The sequence below is a fragment of the Colius striatus genome, chromosome 2 (genome assembly GCF_028858725.1).
Source record: "Colius striatus isolate bColStr4 chromosome 2, bColStr4.1.hap1, whole genome shotgun sequence".
NCBI lineage: Eukaryota > Metazoa > Chordata > Aves > Coliiformes > Coliidae > Colius > Colius striatus.
In genome coordinates this window covers 95892369-95919000 of record NC_084760.1, presented here as the reverse complement: position 1 = coordinate 95919000, position 26632 = coordinate 95892369, and the positions used below count along the sequence as shown (strand labels likewise).

Here is a 26632-nt window from a genome sequence, read left to right as displayed (position 1 = left end):
ACTGGAGAGCAAACAGGTGCAGCACTTTGCTAGGCCAGCTTTGATTAGTCTAGTGACTAGCAATTATTTTATAGTGTCCTGAAAGTTTCACCATAAATAAAAATGCCAATCAATAATTCTTACGCAGCATAACTGTTCTGACATTCAAAGTGGTATTTTCACTTGGGCAAAACTCTTCTTTGGGGGAAGGAGAGGAGCCCAGGAGTAGCCAGTTGCTCTTGAAGTTAACAGGTACTGCAGTGATTGCAGTCTGGCTTCTTTTTCCATTCCTATCAGCTGTGCTGGCATTGTTGGGTTAAAGAAAGGGGTGCTAAACTAGATGCCTGCCTTCATTTCATCAGCAGAAACTTCCAATTACACAGCCACCTACACCCGATTAAAGAAAATTGTTCAAGCGGTAGGCTGTAAAGATGTCACCAAGGAGAAAAGTTGACCTGCTGAACCTTTGTTACTAGCAATTTTGCAGTTTACACTAGATCTCAAGGTAACTTACTTAAAAAAATTAACCCATACACAGCCCTGTATGATCTGGAAATCACAAGCGCTGCAGCAAGATAGCTGTAAACCCCCAAATGCTGCTCACAGGACTGAATTTGTGGATCATACATGCACACACAAATCACATAAGCTGTAAAGGTTCCCTCTCAGCAGCAGGATAGCTGCTTCCTGCACAGGCAAGTAAAGTCCACCTTGTTTTCTTTCCAGGGACAGTCTGATGAATTATTTTCATCTGTCCACTCTCTGACATCACCTAGTTACTTTTTAGTGACCATGTTTTCCCATAGAAAGCTCTCTTTTCTCTCACCATGCATTACTTCATGCTAAGGAGATGCAGATTTGTGTCTGGGTTCCTAATTTAAGTAAGAATTGAGCATTCCTTTGTTACTGCAGCATATTCACGCTGTCCACAGCAAATAAGCTGTCATCCTTAAGGCAGGTCACTTGCTGCTAAGCCAACACCTCATTGTATTGATGTTGGAGATTGAGATGTGCAACTCTTGCCTCTTATGGGCCATACAATCTGTATTGTGTGAGGAGCTGCAGATTGCACTGAATACCAGGCAGTATCCCTGCAGGCTCCTGCCCTCTACATGTCCTAAGGAGGCAACATTCTGTGCTGCCTGGTTTTCTGAAAATAAGGTGCTTAGGTATTGAAAAGTTCCCAGTCCTGTGGGCAAAACCAGATTAAAAACTGCAGACTGCAGATCAGGCCTCCTCTTAGGTTCCTTACTCTTGACAGGTTGGTTTCATTGCCTCAGATGAACACACGGGTGCTTACATTTCATCAAACCAATATGGCATCATGAGACCTACACATGGCAGTTTATGGTTCTCAGAAGGTAAAGCAAATATGTTTTATTTGGGCTCATAGTCAAAGTTTTAGCATCTTAGATCACATTCTGTGGACAATAGGGTATCTGAAGACAGATAATGCACACCTCCCCCACGCTCAGTGGAGCAGCATTGAGATCTCTGCCTACTTCAGAAGTCACAGCTTAATACTTCTTTATGGCCACCAAAACTGCAGACTCTGATACATAAGAAAATGGTATTACTACAATAATTTTAAACCTCTTACATTCTCCCTCTCAACTGAGTCCTTTGCTTTCAAGTCTGTGACAGCAGTAAAGACTCTGCGTTCCAAAGCATTCCTCTTGTTGCCAAAACACTGCACTGCAAATTAAATTTGCTTCATGTTAATGAAAGTGAGTCTTCGTACTAGTGACTGGTTTATAATTCTCTTATAATTGTGTTAATCACAAATAACATTTCTGACCCTTTCATACCTTCAGTTTAGTGCCATGATTCCAACCATTGTAAAAGCTCCACTTGTAAGCATAGCTGTACTCATGAGCATTTTGCACACAGGTGGGGAACAAAGCAGGATCAGGAACAGAGGAGACTGATAAAACTCTGCAGTTTAGTAATCAGTCAAAATACCATATGATGCATATCTTTATGCATACCAGTTCCTGAGCTCAGCAGATCAGCAAACAGGAGTATAATAGGATATTTAAATGTATTCAAAATTAAAGCCACTGGTAGGAAAAAAAAAAAACCTACCTGGCCTAAGGCTTCTCTGTTACTTACCTGAAAAATAGTTTTTCAAGGCCTGTTCCTTCACACAACACATGCAAGAGTCCTGCACACAATTTAGGACACAGCAAAACAATGCCTCGAGTGGGCAATTAATGATTTACTTACATTATGTTTCAGTTGGACAAGAGTTTGCAAGCTCATCATTCCTTGTCCACCTACCACATAACATCACCAGGAAACTATATGCAAGAGAAAAGGGTCAGAAACAGAAGCAACTGGTAGTATCTGCCTTACAATGCTGCTTAGGTAACAGCAAGGAAGTATGAGAGCTGTGGACTTTTTTCTTTTTGTACATGCTGTAAGTTGAGTAAAATCTACCATTTAGGAAATAATTGCTGGGTTAAGAAAAAAACCACCACAAACCACTACATACTGCACAAACAACAAAATTAATTTATATACTTCCAAGTTTTTCTACACACAAAGGTGAGCAAATAAGTAAAGGCAACACTTGAACAAAGATGGCCATTCGTACTGAAGCTTCTCATACAAATTGTTATTCTAGCATTATTTTTGGTAAACTCACCCACTTTGTGGTGTAAAGTTTAAGACAGCCATCAACTGAAGTATCATTGACAGCTGTAACTGGTATTACACCTCTTTCCATCACATCTGCAGCAATGTGTTTGCTAAACTGTAAGCAGCAGCAATCAAAAGCATTAATACGTAAACTATTCAGATCAAAAGCACTCTCATTTGATTACTGCTACTGTATTCATAGGCTGCAGTAATTAGCTAACTAAGCTTACATTTTAATAAGAAACATTTTTTCCAGTATAAAAATTCCTGACTTCAGACATATTTAGTTGTAAAGGTCTTATTTGAAGCTGTAAACAAAATAACAGACAATCTGTAGCTCTGTACTGGGAATTATCACTGCAAGCATTCCCAAGGAATATCTGCAGCATAGTTTAGAGGGAAACAGATGATCTGCAGTGTTATGAAGTCAGTAGCCATTTTCTCAAATATGGGAAGGGCTGGGATAGCAAGAGCAAAGTCCTACTCTAATCCCCAAAGCTTGTATATTCGATAGCTCAGGAAAACACTGAGGCACTCAGGAGCTGACATTAAGATTCCTTTATATCAAGAAGGTGCTGGGTTAGAAAATGCAACTAAATGAAAACCCAGGGGATGCTTGAAGGCATAGCTAAGCCATCTTCAGCAACCCTTTTGATGCAGGTCAGCTTTGACCAGGGGAAGCAGTCAACTACAAATACTATCAGCAAAGTTTCAGGAGAAAAAATAGCAAACAGTCCTTTGAGATTTTAATTTCTAATAGTAGACAAGATTTGTGAAAAAGCAGGAGAGGATGAAAAACATCACCAATGCCCAATCTGGAAAATTTACAAGCAGCTTGAGAAGTAAGTTAAGCAGTGTTTAAAAAATACCTCCAATCCCAGGTGTGCAGTTTTTATAGTCAGTATCATACTTAGACTGCACAGAGGTTGCAGCAAGCCAACATAAAAATTAACTCTCAAAACTTCACAGGAAGTGGAAGTGTTTCAAGAGTGGAGTAAAGAGGCAGGTATAGCTAGCAGGTATCTAATAAGTATGAATTGGTAAAGCTTAGAAGAGAGAAGGGGCTGGGAGAATTCCTACTCTAATACCTTTATCCCACACATCTCCGCACCCATTCACAGAAGAACATGGTCTGAAAAGGGACAGGGAAAGAGGAGATGGGCAGTTAAGGATGCTGAGCTCTGACTCCTCACCTTCACCTTTAACACCACAAGCAGAAAGGTGCAGCAAAAAAGAAAAAGTTGCCCATCTCTAAAAACTACCTAAAAATCAGGTGCTCTTAAGCCATTTCATTTTATCACAACTAGCAAAACCAGGTCCTATTCTCAGAAACAATATTCAGAGACTGCACGGTGCTTAGGGAATGGTGCATATCCAGTCGAGTCCCATGGTTTCCTGTGCTTCACTGCCTCTGCTTCCAGTCTTTTCTGGAGTTATTGCTCTGCTGCCCAAGTTGAAGATGGTCCCACAGTTCATAATATACACATTTATGGAGCATGAACACCTCAGAACCTGTGAGAGACTGTTGAAATCTAAAAGCATCTATCATGTGGTAAGAGCTGCATTTCCTGTGTACTTACAGGACTGACGTGTGGCACCACTGCAGCTACAAGTCAGCTGAACGAGGAGAAAGCAAGCACACACTGTCATATTTTAACTGTCTCTGATTATGGAATTCTTCACAGCAGCAGCATTTATAAAAAGACAAAAGAAACACCATAGTCAGGCCAGGCCTTTTTGTTTAGTCTTTGATACTGGACAGCAACAGATATGTCCAAAAACAAGCACACATAAAACCTTTAACATTTGTTAAAAACCTACGTCCTGAGTTGCACCAAGGGAGGTTTAGATTAGACATCAGGAAGAACTTCTTCACTGAGAGGGTTATTAAGCATTGGAATGAGCTGCCCAGGGAGGTGGTGAATTCACCATGCCTAGAAATATTTAAAAAAATCCACATAGATGATGTACCGAGGGATATGGTTTGGTTTAGTTTAGTGGGGGCCTTGGCAGTTTGAGGTCAGTGGTTGGACTCGATCTTAAAGGTCTCTTCCTACCATAACAATTCTATGATTCTACATATTCCTTCTCTTGAACTCTACCATTTCTTTTCCTTTTATTCCCAAGGCCTCTGCATCCTCCCAGGGAGCAGAGATAAGCAGAATGTCTTACAATGTTTTCTCTTGGACGACGTACTAGAAGCAATCAGGGAGAGGGGGGTGCCATACACTTAGGTGTGGCATTGCCCTTCTAGCAGGATTATCCTGTTCCAAGTCAGCCTGGCTGAGGCTTTACCATTTAGTTTCCAATATTGCCCTACAAGGAACAAGAGCCAAAAGAAGTTTTTGACCTCTATTTCTAGAGGAACAAATAAAAAAATTAATGTTGAGAACTGCTGGGAATGCAGTTCTCGTGGCAGAGTGAGCTACTGTCACATGCATGGCTTGTACACATTTCTTTAAGCAAAGTATAGAGAACAAAAAACTCTCTGCTAGAAACTTATATGAGATGACATTTTATTATTATGCACAATTTGTATCATTCACAGCTTACTGGTCTGTAGTCCTACAATGCAGTGGATATGTACAGAAGCAAACATAAATGACTTTGCATTGACAGTGAAAATAAATCACATTTTAATGTTAAACCACACTATTCATTGCATCTCAGTAGAGACAGAGGGTATAGAATAAACAATAATAACTCTCATATACTGAGAACTCAGGGGTCTTCCATCCACATTTCCTGACTCAAAACTAAAGTGCCTGCCTTTAAGCTGAAGTCAAAAACTCAGAGCAACAACAACAAAACAAACACAAGGGAGGAAGGAAATAGGAGAAAGAAGTACACAGCTGAAACAGCCACAGGTTTCATACCTGCACAGATGTGGGGTTTTTTTTTTCTTTCTAAAGAAAACCTTTGAAAAGAAATACATAGTATCACCAACAACTGGGTAGTTTTATATTTCAAGTCATACTTCAGCTCTCAAAACTGGAAAGAAATCCAACAGAACTGAAATTTACTTTAATATAGCCACTTAATATTCCATGACATTACCAAATTACTAACAGATTGAACATTTCAGTCTTTAAAGCTATTAATTCCAGTGACTTTTCTTGAGTAGAAAAGAAATAATCAGAAAAGAACAGCAACTGAGTAGCTAACAATACAGTGGTTTAGCTTGCATGTATTAACAACATTGATTTTGCATATTCTTCTCACAGCTTTGTTGGTTTGGTTCTTTGTGGCAAAACAATAGAAAGTCTAGTTGTTTCATAGAGGCTTATAAGGGAATAATGCCAGAGTCTTGAAAGCACATACTTAGTGAGGTTTCACCACTCCGCATCTCCAATGGCTTTTGCAAAAACATGGTCTTTACCCTCAATGGACATCACTCCATCTTTTAAGTAGAACTTCCACTTGTTCTTACTTCGATGTATCTGATGAGAAAAATAAAACAACGCAAATCAACAAATCAACTCCCCAAATATATTAGACTGTCCATTCAATAAATTAAAAAAGGTACTTTAAGGGCAACTTGGTTTACAAACCTTGTTTTTCTTTTACTGTGCCCAGAACACATGACATGCTGCCACTTGAATACATCACAAATCTTTCACAGAAGCAACAGGTTTCATCTGTTTATGATGAACTCCCTGTCCTCTCAAAGGAATAGCTTCCTGCATCCTAGCACGCACACACCCAAAAAAACCAAGCAAGCAATGGTAGATGTGTGACAGTTCCATGGCAGCAGGAAAAGAAGAAAATAATGGAGCAATTTTGCAAGCGTTATCAGCCCCAAAATACACTGCACCTTGCAAACAAGTATGGCTTAACTGAAACACAGTGGTTTCCCACTCCCACACACATTGCAATGTTGCACACACAGAGATGTTAAGACCAAGCTAAAAGCAGGAAAATTTTGCTTAAAAGCAAATACAGCCATGTAAAATGACATGAAAGGATTTGCATAGTCCATCTGTTTTAAAAGGTCTGCAAAATGCTCTATACTGCCAAAAAATTTGTGTTTATTACAAAAAGAAGGAATTTTAAACACCTCTAGAAAACTCATTGAATTTTAAGCATCAGTCTATTTTGAACTTCAGAAAGAAAAAGGGAAAAGCAACCCAAAAGAACCAGGACAGTAATTCCACACACGGCAATATCTTTATGGGTAACAAGGTAGTTTAATAGATAACTGTTTCCATCTACTTTCTACTAGGCCTTTTATTAAATCTATGTAGGAAAGGGCAGGTCCACCTAGATCAGGTCTCACAGGAACATGTCCAGGTGGGTCTTAAAGACCTCCAGAAAAGGAGACTCCACACCCTCCCTGGGCAGCCTGTGCCAGTGCTCCATCACCTGAATAGTAAAATAGTTTTTCTTATGTTTAAATTGAACTTTTTGTGTTTCAGCTTTATCCCATTACCCCTTGTCCTTCACTGGACACGAAAGAAAAAAGGGATGCCCCAACCTCCTGACATCCACCACTTAGGTATTTGTCAATATTACTGAGATCCTTCCTCAGTCTCCTCCAGACTAAACAGCCCCAGTTCCCACAGCATTTCTTCATAAGGAAGATGTTCCAGTCCCCTGATCATCTTGATTCTCCTGTGCTGGACTCTGTCCAGAAGTTCTCTGTCCCTCTTGAGCTGAGGAGCCCAGAACTGGACACAGGACTCCAGATGAGGCCTCACCAGGGCAGAATAGAGGGGAAGAATAACCTCCCTCGACCTGCTGGCCACACTCTTCTTGATGCATCCCAGGATGCCATTGGCCTTCTTGGAAATGAGGGCACATTGCTGGCTCATGGTTAGTTCACTGTTAACCAGGACTCCCAGGTGTCTCTCTCTGCAAAGCTGCTCTCCAGCAGTTTGACCCCCAGCCTGTACTGGTGCATGGGGTTGTTCCTTTCCAGATGCAGGACTCTGCACTTGTCCTTGTTGAACCTCATGAGGTTCCTCTCTGCCCAACTCTCAAGCCAGTCGAGATTCCACTGAATGGCAGCACAGCCTTCTGGAGAATCAGCCAGTCCTCCCAGTTTGGTGTCATCAGCTAACTTGCTGAGGGTACACTCTGTCCCCTCTTCCAGGTCCTTGATGAAAATGTTGAACAAGACTGGCCCCAGAACCCATCCCTGTGGAACTCCACTGGCCACAGGCCTCCAACACGATTCTGTGCCATTGATCACCACCCTCCAGGCTCTGTCATACAGCTACCTCTCGATCCACCTCACTGTCCACTCATCCAAGCCACACTGCCTGAGCTTTCTGATGAGGATGTTACAGTGTCAAAAGCCTTGCTGAAGTCAAAGTAGTTGACATCCACTGCTCTCCATCCAGTCAGCCAGTTATGCCCTCATAGAAAGGTATTAGGTTGGTCAAACAGGATTTCCCCTTGGTGAAGCCATGTAGGGTCCCCCCAATAACCATCTTTTCCTTCACATGTTTATTAACAACATTGAGGATGAGTTGTTCCATCACCTTTCCAGGGATAGAGGTGAGGCTGACCAGCCTGTAGTTTCCCAGGTCATCCTTCCTGCCCTTTTTGGCCTTTCTCCAGTCCTCAGGCATCGCTCCTGTTCTCCATGAATGTTCAAAAGTGATAGAGAGTGGCTTAACAACCACATCAGCCAGCTCCCTCAGCACTCTCGGATACATCCCATCCGAATCCATTGACTTATGAGCCTTAAGCTTGGCCAACAAGTCTTTAACATCTTCCTTATCCACCCAGGGCAAGTCCTCTGCTGTCCAGGTCATCCTACTATCTCTGCTGGACTGGGCTTCTCAAGGGCCAGCTGTGGCCATAAAGACCAAAGCAAAGAAGATATTCAGTAATTCAGCCTTCTCTGCATCCTCTGTCACCAGGGCACCCTCTGTTTTCAGCAGCAGGCCCATGTTCTCCCTAATATTCCTTTTCCTGCTGATGTATCTGAAAAAAACCTTCTTCTTGTCCTTTACAGTCCTGGCCAGGTTTAATTCTAAAAAGGCTTTAAGCCTTACTGGTTGCACCTCTCCATGCTCTGGCAAAGCTCCTATACCCTTCCCAAGAAACCATGCCCTGTTTCTACCTCTCACAGATGGCTGCTTTCTGCCTGAGTTGTCTCAGAAGATCTTTGCTCATCCATGGAGGCCTCCTGCCTCCTTTTCCTGATTTTCTACTTGTGGGGACACACTGATCCTGGGCTTGGAGGAAGTGCTGCTTGAAGATCAACCAGCTCTCTTGGGCACTTCTACTATCTAGGATCTTATTCCATGAGATCCCTCCAAGCAGGTCTTTGAAGAGGCCAAAGTCAGCTCGTCTAAAACTCAGGGTTGCAACCCTGCTTTGTGTTCTGCCTCTTCCACACACAGGATCTTGAACTCTACCATCTCATGGTTGCTGCAGCCAAGGTTGCCTCCAATCTTCACATTCCCAACCAGACCCTCCTTATTTGTCAGCACAAGGTCCAGCAGCACATCCCTCCTTGTTGGTTCCTCGACCACCTGTGACAGGAAGTTGTCATCAAAATTCTGTAGGAACCTCCTGGACTGTGTGTGCTTGGCTGAGTGGCTTTGCCAGCAAATATCAGGGTGGTTGAAGTCCCCCATGAGTACCAGGGATTGTGACTGTGAGACAGCTCTCAGCTGTTTGTAAAAGGTCTCATCCACTTCTTCCTCCTGATCAGGTGGCCTGGAACAAACTCCCACAACAGCATCACCTATATTACCCCGACCCTTAACATAGCTTGTGAAGGGCTGGGCTTTTCCACCTTACCTCAGCAGCAGATGTGCCTAAACATCCTAAACACCCCCTGCAATTAATCTGGATTAAAGCATCCTTGCTGACCAGCTGTCTGGGTGGATACATCAATCTTCACCAGGGCATTCACCACCTGAGCCTTGCCTTTAGCCCTCAGGCAAGTGCTCACCATCTTGCTGGCTTGAGGCAGGAGCACTTCTCTGACTTGCTGCTCTCTTTGTGGGCTTATTACAGACCAATCTTGCTGTAGATAACATCTAGTGTCAATAGCATCTGTAACATCAAACTGAGTTATGAAGCTTCAAAACTTTGTGTACCTTTTCAGTACAATACAGGCACTGCGGCTTAACCTCAGATGCACTTTCTACACATATCCCTCTAACTATACATTTTCCAAAATAACTAGTTTCAGAAACACTCAATCTGTTACACTTTAGTAGAGGCAATTTTCTAAACAGCTCACTGTTTCCTAAGACACAGACACCATAAAGGCAGGCCTAGTTGAACACACACAAAAAATTATCACTAGTCACTTTTGAAAGAATAAAAGCTAAGGCACATTCTTAAGCAAACTACAGACATATTTTTCCACATTTGTTTCAAAACAAAATATGCACTTTGTCTTGTTACTTCCTAAACTATTGACATGTAAGTGTACAAAGCCATAGCAAAGTTAGAAGTACTAAATTCAAAGAAGGGTTGAATTTTAAACATCAAAATGAAGGACAAAATGCCCCTTAACAACTGTTTTGTTTTTTTCATTCACAATAGAATTCCACTAAGAAAATCTCAGTAACCATTTCAAAGACAAAAAGATTTAAAGAAAGTATGTGCACTCCTCTTTCTGTTATCCATTTCAAAAGCCTTAATTTGTGCCTGAAAATGCATACCTACATCCATGGAGCTGTTGATATTACTTAAAAGTTAAGGAAATGCATAAGCCTTTGCAGATTTACTAACCTTAATCTTGCAAGATTTGGTCCCCTTTTCCTTTAATAGCATATTATGAACCTTTTGATTATCTTCATTTCAGAAAACAGCAGGTAAGACTTCAAGCTATTGTCAGCTAAATGTGTAATTTAAACAATTATTACAGCATTAGATATTCTTTACAAGGCCCTGACAGGAGACCAGACATAGATTTGCCAAAGATATTATTTAGAATGATGAAGGAACAAAACTATATACTGTACCTTGTCATACTGACAAACTATTACATTGTCTGTGTCAAACAAGTCAGGAGTGTCCTGTTCACTGACATCATCACCAGAATTTAAGGGGTCCTAGAGATAAAAACTGTATTTCATACATTCTTTCAGAATACCATTGAATAGACTTGACATTAAACACATCTAGAAAAACAAAAGCTACCACTGCAAAAGAAATCAAGACCTAGAGGCTATGAACATCATGTTGCACCAGACTCATTTATAATCTATGCTCTCAAAACCAAAAACACCCTTAACAAAAACACAGATCAAAATGCAAGACTGGTAACTGACAAAGCAGTATTCCAGTTGCTGGAATAGTGATCAAAGGGTATTTATTTGCAGTCCAGATGCTGCGAATTAATTCTCTTTCGAAACTCTAGAATACAAAACTGCACATTTTTAAGAAAAGCCTGTTCCCAGGAAACATACCTACATCATTCTCTTCTCTGTCTAATCCCCTGTGGTCTTTCAGAGGAAGAGAAACCTAGATTTTTATCCTGATCTTAAATAAATAAATAGCAGAACTCCATTTCACTGCGGCCAAGATTTTACTACACAACTTTAACTCTGGTAATTAAGTAATCATCCAATAAATAAATGACTTCTGAACATCTCTTTCATTTGTCCATGCTCTTCAGAACGAGCTCTCAAGTAATTTTCACCAATCCTCCCTATCTCAAGAGGTATGTAACTTAACTATGTATTCTCTCCATTAAACTTGCCACGAATCATTCTGGGTCCAACAACTGAACAGTCAAGATAGATACGCTATTGTAACAGCAAGGCTCAAAACTAAATTACCTCCTCTACTATATCTATTTGGGGCTCTTCGTTATCTCCACCACTGCTGCTGGACTCTGTGCTTGAAATGCTGTCACATTCCTCATCATCGTCTTCCTCACCCTCCAAAACTTTTAGATCTTCTGATTCAATAATGCCAATGAATTCATTCTCTTCCTTATCTTTTGTATGTAGTATTTCTTCCTTGGGAGATACATCACCAGTACCATCTAGCTGAATTATGTCTTCAATGTCACTGCAGATATGCTTCTCTGATTGTAAATTAGATTCCATCTGCTCAGTAGGTTCCATCTGACAGGAATAAAAGGGACCAGAGACAGCTTGTGAATTAACACCACACAGCTTTCATTGTTCAGTACAAAGCCTGAGATTTTTGTTTAATAAAGCAACAAGACTGGGACACTAAAATGAGAGTTTCAAGTTCTGGCCTACTTGTAAACCTTGAGTAGATTTGCTAACCTTGTTCCAACACCTAACCTTAAATGCAATCTATGCCAAATACTCCTCAGCGATACAGAAAGATATTTTCTTAGATTTTTTTTTTAAATACTAACATACTAAAACAGCATTTTAAGAGAGGATGACTGAGTGGGCCTTCAGAGTATCTATTGCAGAGAGAACTCTAAAAACAAAACAAACAAAAAAGGGAGAAAAGGAACCAAGATACTCTCCTGCCCCCCAAAATAGCACTTTTCATTTTTTAAATAAAAGGCGAAATCATCCGTCTCCCTCAACTCAATCAAAATGTTTTGTTTAAATAAGATATAAAAAGCTGAAAGAGACAGGAAATATTTCAGTACTTCAAGTCACTGTTCATAAAAGTGCTAGAATTCCTAAACAGAGTGTTCACAGGAGCATAAATGGGCTTTAAGCTTTCAGCCATCTTCAGTTTCTTGTTAAATCTTTATTGTAGCACTTAATTCACATCCACGTACACTTTATAGTTCAAAAAGCAACACTTTGGTTTGACCTTCCATTCTTACTAGGGACAATCTTAATCATCCCACCATCAAAGTTCAGATGAGCAACACTGTATGCTTTCCATTTACAGTCACTTGTCACTCCTGTCATTACATTTGCATTTAATGAAATTGTATCACATATAAGCACTACAACTCAAAGTCAGCAAGCCAGTCTGAACTTCAAACATTTGCAAATAATTTCTGCAGCAATAAAATCAGATGAGGTCAGGAAAATGGACTATTAATTAAAATCATTAGTTTTCTCACACAGCTCTAGCCAAATTCTAGTTTGTTCAGGATGTTTTGTTCCTAAGGAAATACATTACCTTCTAGGAGATTTTCACCTATCAAATCTGACTTTTCATACTCAATATGTATTCTCAATGCAGCTTAAATGCTCTTTGCACATTACAAGTTAAAACTAATCCCAGATGACACTGCAAAAGCAATTTGCCCCCAACTGGCCATATGCAGATTCAGTGTCAGAATGCCATGGAAATTGTCAGAGGGTCATGCATGTCTGCTCATTTGCAAAAACAAAAGCAACAAAAAACCCACACAAAACCACAACACTATTATCCTCCCAAAAAGTCAGTAAGTCTCACAATGCATTATAGGTATCCATTAGACTTTCAGCACTTTTTAGATTGACATTCTCTTTAACCCCAGTATTTCAGCAGTATTTGTGACATTCCTTATGTAAAAATAAGCAGCCATCTACTGCTATTCCAAGCAAGCTCAAGAATGAACTTTAAAATTGTAATAGTTATTACTATAACTTAGAGGTGCCACTTGTCACTTAAATGTGTGCAATCATGTTTCTTACAACACTTCAAACAGCCATCTCCAACTGATATATTTTCACCAGCTGAGACATAAAAGGTCTTACCTTGTCAGAGGATGCAATGCTGGACTGATCTTTCAGAACAGTGTTACCATCCAATCTTTTGCCTGTAACAATCAGGTCAATGATATCATCAGACACCTGCTGTTGTCCCGACTCCTGAGGCTCAATGTCTAACTGCTCCTCCATATCCAACAGTATGCTGCTCGAGTTGTTTGCCAAGGATTCTGCGGGAGAAAACCCCTCAGAGGATTCTGGAGTAAACACAGCTGTGTGAAGATTGCCATGCTGGGATTTTTCTGTTGAGTCTGCACACTGATTCAACACCGTGTTAGTTGCAAATTGCTGCTGACTCACAGAAGGCTGCTGGACCAATGCAGGATTGGCAGAGTTCTCCAGGTGGTTTTTTTCCATGACATTTGGTTGAAATACCTCGGTCTGTTGGACAGCAGTCTCCTGAGGTAGCAATGTTTCAGCAGCTGCCTGGGTAGAAGATGCATTCACTTGTGCAACGGTGGCAACGTTGGCTTGTAGAACTGAAGGTTGCCCGAGAGGCTGAAATATCTGCTGAACAGGCTGGTGTTGAATACTTGCATCTCCTGAGGTCTGTGTAACCATAACAGGCACATTTACCTTATAAAGGTGCCCTACAAAGAAAAGGGTTCAAAGCTGCTTCAGGTTCATCCAGGCCACTAATAACCAACAGCAAACCCTCAGGCAAACTATAAGAAACAGAATGTTTACAAAGCAGTACATTACCCAAACACAATTTCAGCCTTTGAAAATTAAGCATTCAGAGGCTTTTTGTGTTGAGAGCTTCCACCCAGATCATCACATTTAATATCCCTTTTTGGTTTTGGCCTCCACAATACCATGTGGCAGTAAGTTCAATAATTTAGTTACATATTGGATTTAAAAAAGGAAAATTCAGTTTTTGGTTTCCATGTCATTTCAGAAAGTAAGGAATACAAGATGAAATAGTAAAGTATTCCATATCTACAGGGCTAGTTCACTCCTTTAAGGACCTTTAAGTATTCCTTCTAAAAGAACTGCTTTATTTAGTCAAAAAAAACAAAACTAAACCCCAAACACAATGCTAACAAAAAAGACTCCTAGTTCATCTATCCTCAAAAACCATCCCAAATGTTGAATAATTAAAGTCATTTTTATAAGTGTTAGAACTAAAATGCCAGAACTAAGTTCCCAGTTTCTGTTATTCTTTTTCCCATATTGAAAATATGCCTGCATACATAGTCACTGATATTAGCCTATGGGTGTCATAACCTTAGGAATTATACCTGAAACAGGTATCTGGTGACATTAGTTCTCATCAAAGAACAGCTGTTTGAGGAAAGAGTCAATCTCTAACTGAAACAAGCCTTCCAGTCACCACACCCTAAGCAGTACAAGCACATTTTTGTACAAGCAGTACAGAGAATTTTACTGGCAAAAGAGCATGAAAAACTGGTAATGGATAGTGGGATTTATTTGAATGAGAAACCAATTTGATTCTGAAGCACCAGAATGTCTTTACCTTTTTAAAACAGGGATGACCTTCTCCCATATAGGAGGAGAAGATACCTACGTCTGGACTGACAAAGAAATACATTTGTGAGCGCTTGTAAAACAAAAAAAATGGCAGCACCCGGTAGCCTGTGTTAACTGATCTTGCAAATGTACACAACTGACACACTAACCAATCAATGTTAATTATTTCCCCCATGCAGCAATTACAAACACAAGCTACAAAGGAATAAGAGGATAACTGGCTCTACCCACCTATAATTTAACTTCACATTTGTTTTTCTACTGCACTCAGGACTGTCTTTCAATAGCCACGTACCATCAATGCACTGTAACATTTCACATCTCTTTAATCTTACCAGATGCTGTCTGCAGCGTCACTCCAGCTGGTACATGTATAGGATACGCAATACCGGGAGGGAGAGTAAGAGTTGCACCTGCTCGTGAAGCACCCTAGATACATAAGAGCTTTATTAAGAAATAGTACATACTTTATCTCTTAGAGACCTAAATGTCACATGTAACATAACCAGATGAAACATGAATGAGGGCCTTTTTGTGATCATCTTTACTGAAGAGTAGCTTCAGACTTGAGATTTTGACAGAGTACTCTGTATTGACAGGATGATGACTCGCCCTAAGTGTTTCCTATTTTCCAGTTATCACATTCCCTTTTTGTTAGCAGAATACTTTCCTGTTCCCTCTCAATGTACACGCCATCCAGAAAGGTATTGTTCCACTCAGAGGCACTTTTACATAAGCTTATACATTATTCCACATAGCACAAAGTCCTTGTCTAGGCCTATGATGTCACTTGTCTCTCAGAAAGCTGAAGTAGATATATGGCTCCCTTTCAAACTAGCTGTTCTGGGGAAATCTAAATTTTAAAAATCAAGAAACATGCATGTTACGTAAACATCTTCCCAATATATTTCAGCAAGCTACTTAGCTTGAGGCTTAGGAGGCACTCAGGAAATTCATCAAGCTCTGACAATTAATAGCCCCTCCCCAAACAATTCTTGCCATGCCCACAGTTCAGAACCTGTAAATTCTAAAAACTTTCATTTCCTTCTGGATGACTTCTATGCCTCACAGATAATGCTGCTCTCCGTTTCACTAGTGCTTTTCCCAACCATGCATTATTTTAACACACGGTAATTAAAAAACAAAACAAATAAAGAAAACAGATCCATAGATGTTCATTTCCACTGCTTTCATCCTCTGGGCTAAATAAATGAAGCTATGACTTCCAACACATTTCTGCCTGCACTGCTTGCAAAATCAACTGGTGGATCCTCATCCTTCACTGCTCAAATAGAAGCAGCAGACTTACAGCTCTCCTTCTGCAGACTCTTCATTTTTGTACAGTTTTCTTTTAAAAAGGGGGAGGGAGGCTAGAAGTAATAACACTGAGTTTCTTCAGCTGTTGACTTTCCCTCAGCAGGACTCCTGCTCCCTTGCCTATTCTACCACGTTGGACGGATGAAACTGTCACGAGAAATGCTACTTTTTCAGTCCCTAAATGCTGCCCTAAAACATCTATAAATGAAAAATATTTAATTCTTGCCTTAAGCTTATTAACAACTGACAAACTTAATCGTTTAGAATTCAGAGTAATCAAAATTGAAATAAAATGTCACTACAAGTACATACCAGATCTGCTGCCATGAAATGCTGAAAACCTCTGCCAGCTGGGATGACTAAAGAAGCTATACAAACAAGAGAAAAAAAAGCTACTTTACAAAAAACATTAATTTCTTAGACACAGATGCTCTTTAAGTAATTTACATCAAGCACTGACGAAACTAAAGCAATTTAACTTCAGTTCATGCTAATTCAATCAACAAACAAGTGAGCACATCTAGGTACAGCTCTTGAACATACTTCCCTTTATATTACTTCAAGCTTATGATGTACTCAGGGAGGAGAGTTTATACCCTGAATTTATAAAACTAAGGTATTGCTAAAAGTTAGTCTTGGACATTCCCCCCCCCCCCCCCCCCAATTTCTATTTAACTATTTGCTGTGTTTAAGTTGCACTGTAAAAACTAAGCATGCCATTTCTACTTATCACATCAACTAGAAGAACACGCTATTATTTTAACATGACCAAGAACATATATGCAAAACGTAGTGCCTTGCCAACTTGAGGAAAATGTGCAAGTATTTTTCAGCACCAGAGGAAATCCAATGCTGCTAATAGGAGGAACAGTAGGGTAGGATTTTCAGAAACACTCAATACTGACTTCAGTGAGAGAAGATAAGCCAAAGGGAAACCTTTTCAGGCTTGAAGAAGCAAACAATCTAGGTAGCCCTAACTGCTTTGAAAATCTCTAGCCATGAGACCATTCAAATCCAATTAGGAAAGAAAGAAAGAAAAAAAAGAAGTAGGTCACTGGCTTCAACAGATTGTTTTTTCCTTATATTGCCCTTCCAAAACTTAGAAGTAACAAGGTCAAGTTCATTAAATATAAAGCCTCCAATAGCAAACAAACCCAGAAGTATACTCCCTGTAACTACACACAAAAATAAAGCATCTGTCTCCAAAAGCACTCCATTCAACTATGAAGACTGTAAAAAAAGAAAAACCCAACCAAAAACATAAAAGGCAACAGATGCAGACTACCTGACAAACTTTGAAATACACTATGACAGAGATTCTCACTAAATCATCTTATATGGGGTTTTTTTTCCTTCGGGGGAAAGATTCTAAATGGCCCCTCACATGGGAAGTAGCCTCAGCTGAGCATTTACCCAATCACAACAGTACCATAGTGGTCAGCTGGACTTAATTCAGAAGAATATGTCCTGATGTCAGAGGCTGTGTGAAAGTCAAGTATTGCCCTGTAATAGGAATACTTCTTTTAGGAAAGCTAACTGAAAGAAAACAAAAAACTCCCACTCTTCTATTTGAACAAGCACTTACATTTTTACCAAGTGCAGAACTAGATTAGACTCTGACATGACAGCAGAGCTGCATGACACAAACATGCCATATAACCTCTGCACATATCATGCCACACATTAAAAAGAGACATGAAAACTTAACCCTAGTGGTGAATTTGCAATCGAAGGGTTACACTTCTGGATTGCAGATAAGATGGCTGAAATTCTTTTCATATTCAGATCAAGAGCATGTAGACATAATTGCATTAGTTTATCAAAGCTTAATTTGTTCTTTACAGGTCAAATCCTGCTTTCAAACAGTTACTGTTCCCCACCATGCTAGATTTACACATAAGCATCATAAACCAAGACTACTGCAGCACCTTCAAGTCTTTCAAAAAGATTCCTGAATCACTGAGCTATTCTTAAATTGCATCTGTTGTGTTCAAGACCATCTGACCTGCTGAAGTCTGCAGAACACGGTGAAAACTGTGTGGCAACTGCAGGGTAAACTGTGGATGGTGGTTATGCCTGAAGAAGCCTTCTGTTGCTTTAGACTGCATCACCTTGGTTTCCCAAAGCTGCAGAAAGATTATTATTACAGTCAACAGATAACAGCTTTAAAAATAAACCACATCTAAAATGATAACTGACTATTTCTAGTTTTTCCAAGAGTCAATTGACTGATTCTATCCAATAAAAAGGGTAACAATCACTACTGAATTTTGACTTGCAGCAGCATAACACATCATTCTCAGCACATTTGTAACTCTAAATTAGGGCAAATAATTGCATGTTTGGGAGGGCAAAGAAATAGACAGGTACATCATCTCAAAAGAAAAAAAAGAAAAATCACAACTTTTATTAATGCACGAGGATCCAACAAACCTGCTTCAAGTCTTTCAGAACATCGTTCTCTAAACCTTCTTCTGCAAAGAGTTCCCGCACACCTTCAATCACATCTTCAATAATGGACTTGTATAGTTTAGGCTACATAAACAAAACCCAAAATATCTTCAAGTTAAGATGAACATTAAGCCATTTGAAATGATAGCACAACGTCAAATCTTGCTGCATAAAGTACTGTTGCATACTGAACAGCAAGAACAGATCAGTGTTAATACTCAGTGAAGTGCAAAGATACGCAAGTCCACTCCTTCCTTTAAAACTGACATCCCTGGAACAGATATCCCTGGAAAAATACTGGATTCAAGCCTCAAATCATTGGTTTCTGTAGACTACAGAAATGCTTAAGAAAAGTCTAGAAACATTACCAAAAACAATTGCTGTGCTGTATTCTCAAACAAACATGTCTAAAATTGGCATTTGCCACTTAGCATCATTCTAGTGTTACCATCCCTAACTTAAAGGCCAACCAACAATGCAAGCTACTAAAAATGAGATGTACCAAATCTATCACAAGCATAATGTAAGTAAACTGCAAGAAATAACAGAGTTGGGCTTTTTATCCTCATCATAATGGTCAGATGTTGTGTAGTAGTTTAGCTATGGAAGTTTTAACACTACAGTTTATAAATACATATAATTCATCTTACATTACAACAGGACTCTGACACAACATTTTATTCTTTCTTCTGCATAGGTTAGTGATTAAATCCTAATCCTCCAGTCTGACCAGGACAACAGACATATTAAGAGTCAGCCATTCAGATGCAAATATAAGATAATAAGCGTTTTGTAATCTTGATTATCATCACCACCAGAACAGCCTACACAGGTGAAACACTAAAGGTGAAAGCTGAGATTTTTAGGAAACCTTAGAACTTAAGATATATGAATATTGACTTGGTTTTTTTTCTAATCTAACATAAATTTAGTATTTTACTGGTCTAAAGTTGTTCTAAACTGTAGACAATATAACAATGTGGGTTTTTTTAAAAAAAAGCTAGAAGTTATTAAGAACTAACAAGTCACAGTTTTTGCAAAGAGCTATCAGCACAACATAGCACTGCTTAAAAATAACCACAGAATCACAGAATCGTTTAGGTTGAAGATGACATTTCAGGATACTAGGAAGACAAAAAGAGAGTGAAAAAAAAAAAAAGAAAGAAAGAAAAAAGCCACAAACACAGAAGTTTACTCTTATATCACTACACTAAAAGATGCTGACTAGCCTGTATATCAAATGTTTTGTTTCGTTGTTAATCCTGAAGAGAAACTGATTTTACATCTTTCAACAGACCTATTCCTCTCCCCAAGACTGCCAAGCTGCAGCAAGTGCAAATATTTATTATGCTATATAAAAACTGTACATAGCAACTGTAAAACTCAAACACTACATGCCTCCAAATTAGAGAAAAATGGCTGCAGAATCTCAAGGGCTGGAAGGCAGACATTACTGTATTAGCTTTATCCCTTTACACACGGGCAGTCCTTTGCCAGAACTGGGCTGTCCAGACTGAGGACTGTCAGCTCCACAAATTAACAAACTCTCTTATTTGTATATAGCGTGGTGGCGGGGGGCAGGAGGTTTGTCAGCACCCCATTCCAGCAGAGCCAAAAGCAAGGCTAAGGGTGAAGCCTCCGACGCTTCCCTGGGATTACTGTCATCTCTAGGTCCATCTGAAGCCCCACCTAAAGGCAAGGCAGCAGCAGATGAAACCCAGAGATGAGTGGAAGCTGACACCTTTATCCCTGGCACCACTAAGTTTCCAGAAAGTCCCTTCACACCCTGGACCTACCCAGCTCACACCAACCCCTGACACGAAGCTTTTGCCCCAAAAGCGCTTTTGTTATCAAATCCCCCCAAAAGCACTGGTTTCCGAAGCCATTACGGCACACCCTGCGCCAGGGAGAGGGCGGCGGTACTTCCCGGTGCCTCTGTGGGGCGGCACCGCCTCCCGACGCACCCGCTGAGCCCATTTCCCCACGCTTCCCCCAGCCTCGTGCCCTTCCTCCCTCCCGTGGGCACAGGCAGCCAGATCACGCCAAGCCGGGCCACAGCCCCCAAGCCTGGCAGTGCGCCGCGGAGTCGGGACGGGACCCGACCCGACCGCCATCCCTCACCACAAGGTTTGCATGAGCCATGGCGGCAGCCGCCATCAACCCGCCCTCCCGCCTTAAGGCGCTATCGCCATAGCAACGGGGCCGGCTCGCCGCCGGCCCCGCCCTGGCCCTACTATGCTTTCTTCTGATGGGCTACCTTTCTGTTCCCATCCCTGAAACACCCCTCGCGGTGCCACCAAGCGCTGGGGCTAAACCCGAGTTGCTGTCTTGACACCAAAGCAGAGGGACCTGCCGCCGCACAAAGTGTGCGGCCACGGAGGGGCCCGGTGTGCAGTTCGGGCCCGAAGCCCTAGCACAGGGGAAAGACCCACGTGGAGAGACACGAGTCTTCTGTAGTGCAAAAATGTACCTAGGAACGCTGACTACAAAAGCATATTGTTTTGCTCTAATAAACTCTGAAGTCATTACCCCATAAGCTGGGAGATAGCTAAGCTACCAGTTAAGTAGCAGCAATCTGGTACAACTACTCAAATTATTGCTTACATTTGCAGCAATCTGTTCGTATGTTAATACAGAGATTTACCAATTTAGCAGTTACTCATCCAGAGGGGGAAAAAAAAAAGTTCATTAATCTTATAGATGTAGGAGAATACATACTTTGGTCTTTATGCATCTCAGTCCATCCATTTCTGAGAACCTAAAAATACCATCCTTTTGTTTCCTCCCCTCTTCATTTTTTTGCAGAGCTAGATAGTTACAGATCTATTTGGCTTGTAGGGACTACACATCCTGAGAAAAGTGAAAATATTTTAATGAAAATTCTGGCAGACCTTTAATTATATAGCTAGGCTTAACATCTATAACAACAAAAAAGAAGCCACATCCGTAATGATATTGTAAGTTGCATTTTCTTGAGTGAGATAAATGCAATTTGTATTCAAGTAATTTTTGCTCTGCAACAAAATATGTTTAATGATACTGTCTGGGTCTTGAATTTAAACAGCGGTTGCATATTCAGCTGTTCTGTATGCTCTGCATTATCACGACAAAAAGGCAAGCCATGTTGCTTTACTTATAGAATAATTTGAATAATAAACCACATTTTTTTAAAGCACAATGCTCATTTGAAACTGCCAGCGATATTGCATACCAAGAGCATAATTATTCTTCTCTGGTCTGGTTAGTCCTGTCATGTTAGCAGACATAGTAGGAAGGAGTTGCAGCCTTTAGGATCTCACTGGTCACTGAAGGTTGAAGATGGTCATCCTGCAGTTGGATGCTTATTTAGTGGTCAGATCTAAGAATTACAAAGTGCCTTGTAATTGAAACCATTTGTATACCTGACTTCAAAAGAAAGAGAGGTTGGGGAGCTTAATATACCAAATATTCTCAGCTGTATGCCACAGACTTCTCAGCTGTCTCAGGTAATGGTCAGGTTACTTTGGCAATATCCACAAGAAAATTGACAGACAGAAGCAAATGATCTTCACCTGCACTTTAAGTTGACAGCCTGTCTCTGTATTTGCACCTGCCTAGCACATCCCACCAGCACAAGGCACCATGAGCATACCCCATGTGTTATAAATTATACCCTTTGTCTTGCCAGTGGATACCACAGCTTCTCTCACCAAAGTTAACGTGTCAGCTCCCTTCATGCAAGGGATAGCAGACTAAGCCTACTGATAGTACATAGCCATTGTTGAGGAGAAGTAAAAACTAGGAATGGGAATGTAACATTCCAAGCTGCACAGGGAGGTTGCAGGTGGCATCTCCTGCTAACCAAGGCACTTACGCTGTCATCTGAGGTCTAGCAACATCCTTAATGTAATTTCCTTTATAAATTCCTAGAGAAGGTGCCTTTTCAACAAAGGCACTACAGTCAGTGTAACTGAACAGCATGAGAAAGGCTGGTATATGCTGAAAAATGTGTTACCTTCTCTGAGGAAAACGAAATCATTAAAGTACCTGTCCATAGCATTACTCTGACTGACTAGCTTTGATGTTGGTGGTCTTAACCTAGTATTATTAGTGTCCTGCAGGATAAAGTGCAGACCTGTAGGGATTTTCATGCTTATTGGTTTTGTTAACATTCACCTCTGCTTTTAAGAAAAGAAACTGAGGCAGATACACACCAAATTATCTTGCCCAGGCTCACAAATGGTGATTGGGAACAGCATCCAGGTTTCCTCAATCTTGCTTCAGTTTCCACACCAGCTCTCCTCATTGTGGTCTCTTTGACAGCTCACAAGAATTTTAGAAGTCAAGTTATTGAAAAGAGTAGCATGTTTTCAGAACCTTCCTGATCTTTTGGGGGTTTTGTCATCATTTGGGATAGTGCTGCTTAAGGGCAAACATTCGTTTGCTGGGCAGGTTTTAATTTGTAATTATTTATACTCCTCTTGGTACATGATGTCTAGAGGAGATTTATTTTTGGATGACGAACCTTTATTAATCATAAAAAAAAAATACCGTTTTCAAATGCCTTCAGTCTAGAAACGAAGAGCCCTCAGCAAAATCAGATGCTTGGTAATGAATGCCCTCTTCTGTTGAAATCCGGCATTGCTGCTGTGGAGGAACATGGCTACTCAACTGCAGGACTGCAGAATTCTTTCTCAAGGCATATCTTATAAATACCACGATGCCCTTCTTTCCAAGTAAAAGCAATCCTTCTTAGGAAGAATCGGCTGCAGAATCCAGGCAGTCCTCATGGAGATGCCTTGGCACGGGCAGAAATGTGGTTTCATTTTAAAGATATTCTCTAACATGCTCCCTTTGTTTTCTGCCGTTGATTCGTAGTTATATGACACTCTACTGTCACAAACAGTTTTATTAGCAGTGTGATTTTTGTTACAAGTGCCATCATTTCCATCAGAGATCTGAGACAGAAGACACTGAGACCTGTGATTTGTTCCTCTTTCATTTATCATGTCTGACTCCTGTTTCTTCATGGACCTCTCCTTTTTTACCTGATTTAAACCACTTTATCAGAGGAACTGTAGAAAGAGCTGTCCCTTAATTCAGTTTAATGACAAATTATCAGGACATTGGGTGGCATAGAAAGGGCTCTGACCTGTACAACCTGCTGTAAGAAAAATGCCAGTCCTGATGAATATAGTGAATAGTACTGTGTATCTCAGCTCCTTGGTAAGCCCAGCAATTTGTGTAGTATGAATAAGCCTAATTAAGGATTAAATAAGCATTGCCTCTCCTAAATACTCACCCTGATACATATGCCTTATGTGGAGAGAAAGCCTCAAAGGGAAACAGTCATCAGCCACTTCACTGTCCGTATTCCTGTCCTTGCTTTCTACGACACTCCTGCTGGTGCCCACCTCAGCACTCATCTCCTGTTCCCTCACCCCCTTTGCTGTCTGCCTTGTTTCCCTGGATGTGATGCACAGATGTTCATTGCACCTTCTTTCCCCAGAGAGACCTCATCCTTTTGCCCTATGTCTCCCAAAACAAAAGCCCCAATCCCGCTCTATCCTCTTTTGTCTACTGTCTTTGCATTCATTACTCTCCTACTACCTTCCCTGCCATCTTGTTTACCCCCCACCATCACTGGTTGAAATCGCACTCCCTTCTGTAATTACCTGTCTGTAATTGCCACTTACCTGCTCTGGGGCTGCCCAGCTCCAGGGGCATGCAGAACCACACAGAGGTAGGGATGCAGCAGGAGAATAAATGCCAGAAACATAATTTCTCCTTATTTGAATTAGCTGCTGGAAGTTCATAGTCGAGCAGAGGATTGCAGAAGCCCAGCAGTGTTGGTGCAAAGTTAAATAAGAGCAGAACAGCATGTTTTGGTCAAGGCCAATTTGCTCTGTCCAACTTTGCATCTGGTAATTTGGAAAGGAATAAAGCCGAGTGACCCCAGTAACCCCTTTCCCGAGCAGTGGGTTTTGTGGCACCAGCCATACCACTAAAATCATCCAGCAAGTGGCTTTGATACACTGAAGCACAGCATAGCAGCCAGGTTCTCCTTTTTACTGCCTACTGGATACCAATTTAACTCTACTAAAGAATAACCCATATGTACAGAGACTAACTTGCCTTGCCATATTAGGTCCTGGAAGCATTTATACAAGGACCCCAGTATTTGCTTGAAGTCATCTTCCTAAACTTCCCCTTCTGAGCGAAGAGGGTTGGTGGTTTTTTTCCCCCCAATTCTACCTTCGTGTCAGTCTACCTGATGCAGATCTTCTGCACATCCCTTTTGACGTTATAACCACACAATTAGCAGCAGATACTCAGTAACAGTTTTCCATGAAGAGGGCTGAAACAGCTTTCACCTTTTCTCTCCAAGCAGTGGATGGCTTCCTCCATTTCAGATGAACTGTCATCTAAATCTTGGTTATCAGTACTTAACATTTAGGCAGTAAAACCTCTTCAGCGTTACAGATGACTCGACAGATGAAGGTCCCTCCCTAGAGAGCAGTTCAACAAGGTTACAGCGGTAGCTTACCTCTGGGTATCATCAGGCTAATGCCTAAGGTCTTGCCTTAAATCCTCCCCGTTCCACTGCTGGGTTAGGTCTTGCCTTAAATCCTCCCCGTTCCACTGCTGGGTTTTATTTGACATTTTCGTCGCATCTCCTATAGCGTGACTGTGTCACTGGTCCCTTGCATGAACAACATCTTTCCGTCCAGGAAGATAGGTTACCATTGCTGACAGCTATATGAATGTGAGTGATGCTAAAGCCAGATTGAGCAAGTTCTTCAGCTTGGTGTGTAATGGCTGCACGTACTGCATGAAAGCAGGGCCAGCTTCACGGTGTGGGGCTGCCCTTAGCTGTGGCATGCCACAAGCACGCATCAGTTTGGCTTGTTCGGTTAAGACACCTCTCACCATGCCCCATCAGTCTCACAGCCACCTTGCTGTGTCTCCCGTGGCTCTGCCCTTCTTCAGATACTCCCAATTCCTCCTCCTCCTCACCCCAGTTCTTTTTTTTACCCCTATAGCTACTTGCAGCTTTGTTCTCAGTACCTTCCCTTGAAGGCACTTCTCTGCATGGGTTCCTCACACTTTTCTATTTCGGTCCCTTTCATAGGAAAATTTTTCACCTTGACATAGAGGCAGCAGTTCTCCTTAGCCCTCGCAAACAAGCTCTGCCCACTGCGCTTTCCTTCTGCCAGCTCCCTGCTCACTCACTGCCTCCTCCCTCTTAACCTCCACTGCCAGTCACACCTTGTGGGTCTCTGAATTCCCAGCACCTCCCCATTTCTGATCTTTTTTCCCCTCCGACTTTTATAGTTGAATATGCAAAGAGAAGTGCAAGTTATTTTGTGTTAAACTGAAGAGGCCATCGCAATGCAATGTTATGCTACTGTACCTACATACCTACCACCAGAAATACCTACTAATGCTGGGTTTTGTGGCATGGCAAAGCAGAATTTGAGATGGTGGGGTTTTTTCTTTTATTTCTATCAGTAAGGTTTCCCTCAGCATGAAGCCATGAACATCACTTACGATGTGTTACGATTGCCATTGTAGAAAACAACAGGTTGTTTTTACTAAGGCAAGAAAAGGACTATAAAATAGCACATAGTAGGAAACTGTCCCAAAACCAAACGTTTTCATGTTTTTACTTGTACTCTAGCAATTTACCATTTCACTTTTTAATGTACCTGAATCATTTTGTTCTCTTGATACATTCCAACATTCCAAACTGTTTAAGCTCCGGAGGGGGACTATACTTCTGCCAGACATCTGCTTCCCATTTGCAGGTGCTCACTGAAGGACAGAACACCAATAAAGTGAAAACGGACATTAGCTGTTTCACTGAATAGCTTACTGGTTTGCTACAGAGACAGCAGTATAGGACAAGGAGCATGGTTACTTTATATTATAAGGCCATTCTTTGAATGCTGCCCTGCAAACCTCTGCCTTATTCCCATATTTCCTCCCTGAGGTTTCCCTGTTTCCCTAGTAACAGCTCATTTCAAGGACAAACTGTGAAATTTGTGAGACCTTAAACAGTTGTTGCTACATTATATTCAAATATCCCAGTGAGATTGGAGGAAGTACTCAACAGGGAAAAACATGGTGTCCTTTGGCTTACTATAGTTATGCAAGTA

General features: G+C 40.9%; 1 protein-coding gene across 1 annotated transcript; it reads right to left on the bottom strand.

The window, feature by feature from the left end:
• Positions 1 to 5951: 5951 nt before the first annotated feature.
• On the bottom strand, positions 5952 to 20636 carry GTF2A1L (general transcription factor IIA subunit 1 like). The gene is made up of 9 exons (XM_010209995.2): positions 20616 to 20636; positions 18477 to 18578; positions 18049 to 18169; positions 16356 to 16411; positions 15062 to 15155; positions 13224 to 13825; positions 11373 to 11663; positions 10554 to 10643; positions 5952 to 6059 (listed from the first exon to the last, which is right to left on the bottom strand). Exons 1-9 carry the CDS (start codon positions 20634 to 20636, stop codon positions 5952 to 5954), a joined length of 1485 nt encoding a protein of 494 aa, XP_010208297.2.
• Between the last annotated feature and the right edge of the window lie 5996 nt (positions 20637 to 26632).

What these genes read in the sequence shown, in the direction of transcription:
- GTF2A1L (XM_010209995.2), bottom strand. Translation starts at nt 20,636, where the DNA reads ATGGCTCATGCAAACCTTGTG. An exon ending in GACGCTGCAGACAGCATCTG is followed by an intron (nt 13,826 to 15,061) that starts GTAAGATTAAAG and finishes TTTTCTTTGTAG; the next exon opens with GGCACCTTTATAAGGTAAAT. An exon ending in TAGTTTGTCAGTATGACAAG is followed by an intron (nt 6,060 to 10,553) that starts GTACAGTATATA and finishes TTTTCTCATCAG; the next exon opens with ATACATCGAAGTAAGAACAA.